General features: G+C 44.4%; 1 protein-coding gene across 1 annotated transcript; it reads left to right on the forward strand.

The window, feature by feature from the left end:
• Positions 1–183: 183 nt before the first annotated feature.
• On the forward strand, positions 184–1,801 carry LOC121965552 (nidogen-1-like; the record flags this gene model as incomplete). The annotated part of the gene is made up of 3 exons (XM_042515694.1): positions 184–341; positions 449–572; positions 1,689–1,801. Coding segments are annotated over 3 exons (395 nt in total), but the record flags the coding sequence as incomplete, so codon positions are not given.
• Positions 1,802–2,017: the final 216 nt, after the last annotated feature.

Here is a 2,017-nt window from a genome sequence, read left to right on the forward strand (position 1 = left end):
GTAGTATTGATCGTAGTATTGATCGTAGTATTGATCATAGTATTGATCATAGTATTGATTGTAGTATTGATCGTAGTATTGATCGTAGTATTGATCATATTATTGATTGTAGTATTGATCGTAGTAGCTATATGAGACAGTGGTGGTTTTTGGTGTAACTGGTGTTCTGTCCTGTTGGTGCAGGCGGCTGTACTGGGCAGACTGGAACAGAGACGGTCCTAAAATCGAGATGTCCAACATGGACGGCACGGATCGGACGGTGCTGGTGAAAGACGACCTGGGGCTTCCCAACGGTCTGACCTTTGACCTGGAGGACCAGCAGCTGTGCTGGGCCGACGCAGGTGAGACACACCTGGCCCACCTCTCCGACCCGTCGCCACGTTATTCTCCAAACACGGACCGGTTGTCCATCACCTGTCCTCACTGTCACTGATCCACCTGTCCGCAGGAACTCGTAAGGTGGAGTGTATGGACCCTCACCGCAGGCTGAGGAGGCAGATCGTTGAAGGAATCCAGTATCCCTTCGCCCTCGTCTCCTTCGGGAGGAACCTTTACTACACCGACTGGAGAAGGTAACACTCGCCCTGCAGACCAGCGAGACTCAGCTGGGACCACTTTACCAAATACAGGGGGCCAGGGGCCAGTCGCAGCAGCCCCGTACGCGATTTTTGGATTTCGGGTTTTTTGACGTTTCTAAGATTTAAGAACATTTCTAGGATTTTAGGACGTTTCTAGGAGTTTAGGACTGTTCAGATTTTTTGATATTTTTACGATTTAGGACATTTTTAGTATATAAAGATGTTTCTAGGATTTTGTGATGATTCTCAGATTTTAGGATGTTTCTCAGATTTAGGACGTTTCTAGTATTTCAGGATGTTTCTAGGAGTTTAGGACGCTGGTCATATTTTTCAATATTTTTACAATTTAGGACATTTTTAGTATATAAAGATGTTTCCAGGGTTTTGTGATGATTCTCAGATTTTGGATGTTTCTAGGATTTTAGGACGCTGTTCATATTTTTTGATATTTTTACGATTTAGGGCGTTTTAAGTATATAAGGATGTGATATAAGGAGTTGGTTGGAGTTGATTCTCAGATTTTATGATGGCCCTGAACATGATAGGTCCTCAGATTTAGGACGTTTCTAGGATTTTAGGACATCAGTGTCTTATCTCGGACCTCTGTCGGGGCTGTGGGGGATTCTTTACTGGTGCTTTTTTTGATCAACAAGCTCTATTTTGATGCCGTTTTTTGGAGACTAAAAGGACAGTGTCAATCACAATTTTTTTTTACTGTCAATTAAAAATGGTTGGGGGCCAGATTTGGCCCACGGGCCGTACGTTGAGTCTCCCGCTGTAGAGTTTAATCTGGTTGAACGTCCCCTTTATATCTGAATATTTATCTTCAGAATCAGATCCAGAATCAAAGTGACTTTCTGTAACCTCTCAGCTGGTTTTTGTCTCTCCACGATCATGAACCGTGTCTTCATCCTCAGCTCGTTGTAAAATAATAACGCCTCAGAGTCTGAGTGGATTTTAAATAAACACCACAGCTGAGATGTAAACGCTGCTATTTTAGGCTCCGTTGTTTGACTCGACTGCCACATAAAAGTGTGTTTAACAGCGGCGTACGTGTGATGTTCAAACGTCTCTGTGTGGTCTCTGTAAATGTCTTTCTGTTTTTTACAGGGAGGCCGTGGTCGCTGTGGACCGCCACTCAGCGAGGGAGGCCGAAGAGTTTCTGCCGCAGAAGCGCTCTCGGCTGTACGGCATCACGACGACGCCGACACAGTGTCCACAAGGTACAGCTACGCTTCGGTTACAAGCTGCCGACGACTTAGACCCTCCAAACACTGTGTGCAGCCTCCAAACATGAGAAAGACGTACTTTATCTTAATCATCTGCAGGTGATTTTAGTAGCTTACATGTAAAACACTACTCTGCTGCAATATTTGGTTCTGAAAACGTTCTGGGAACGGTGCAATTCAGCCAATGCAATGTTTTAGTTTCACATTTTA

This window comes from Plectropomus leopardus, unplaced genomic scaffold, assembly GCF_008729295.1.
Source record: "Plectropomus leopardus isolate mb unplaced genomic scaffold, YSFRI_Pleo_2.0 unplaced_scaffold20515, whole genome shotgun sequence".
Classification (NCBI taxonomy): domain Eukaryota; kingdom Metazoa; phylum Chordata; class Actinopteri; order Perciformes; family Serranidae; genus Plectropomus; species Plectropomus leopardus.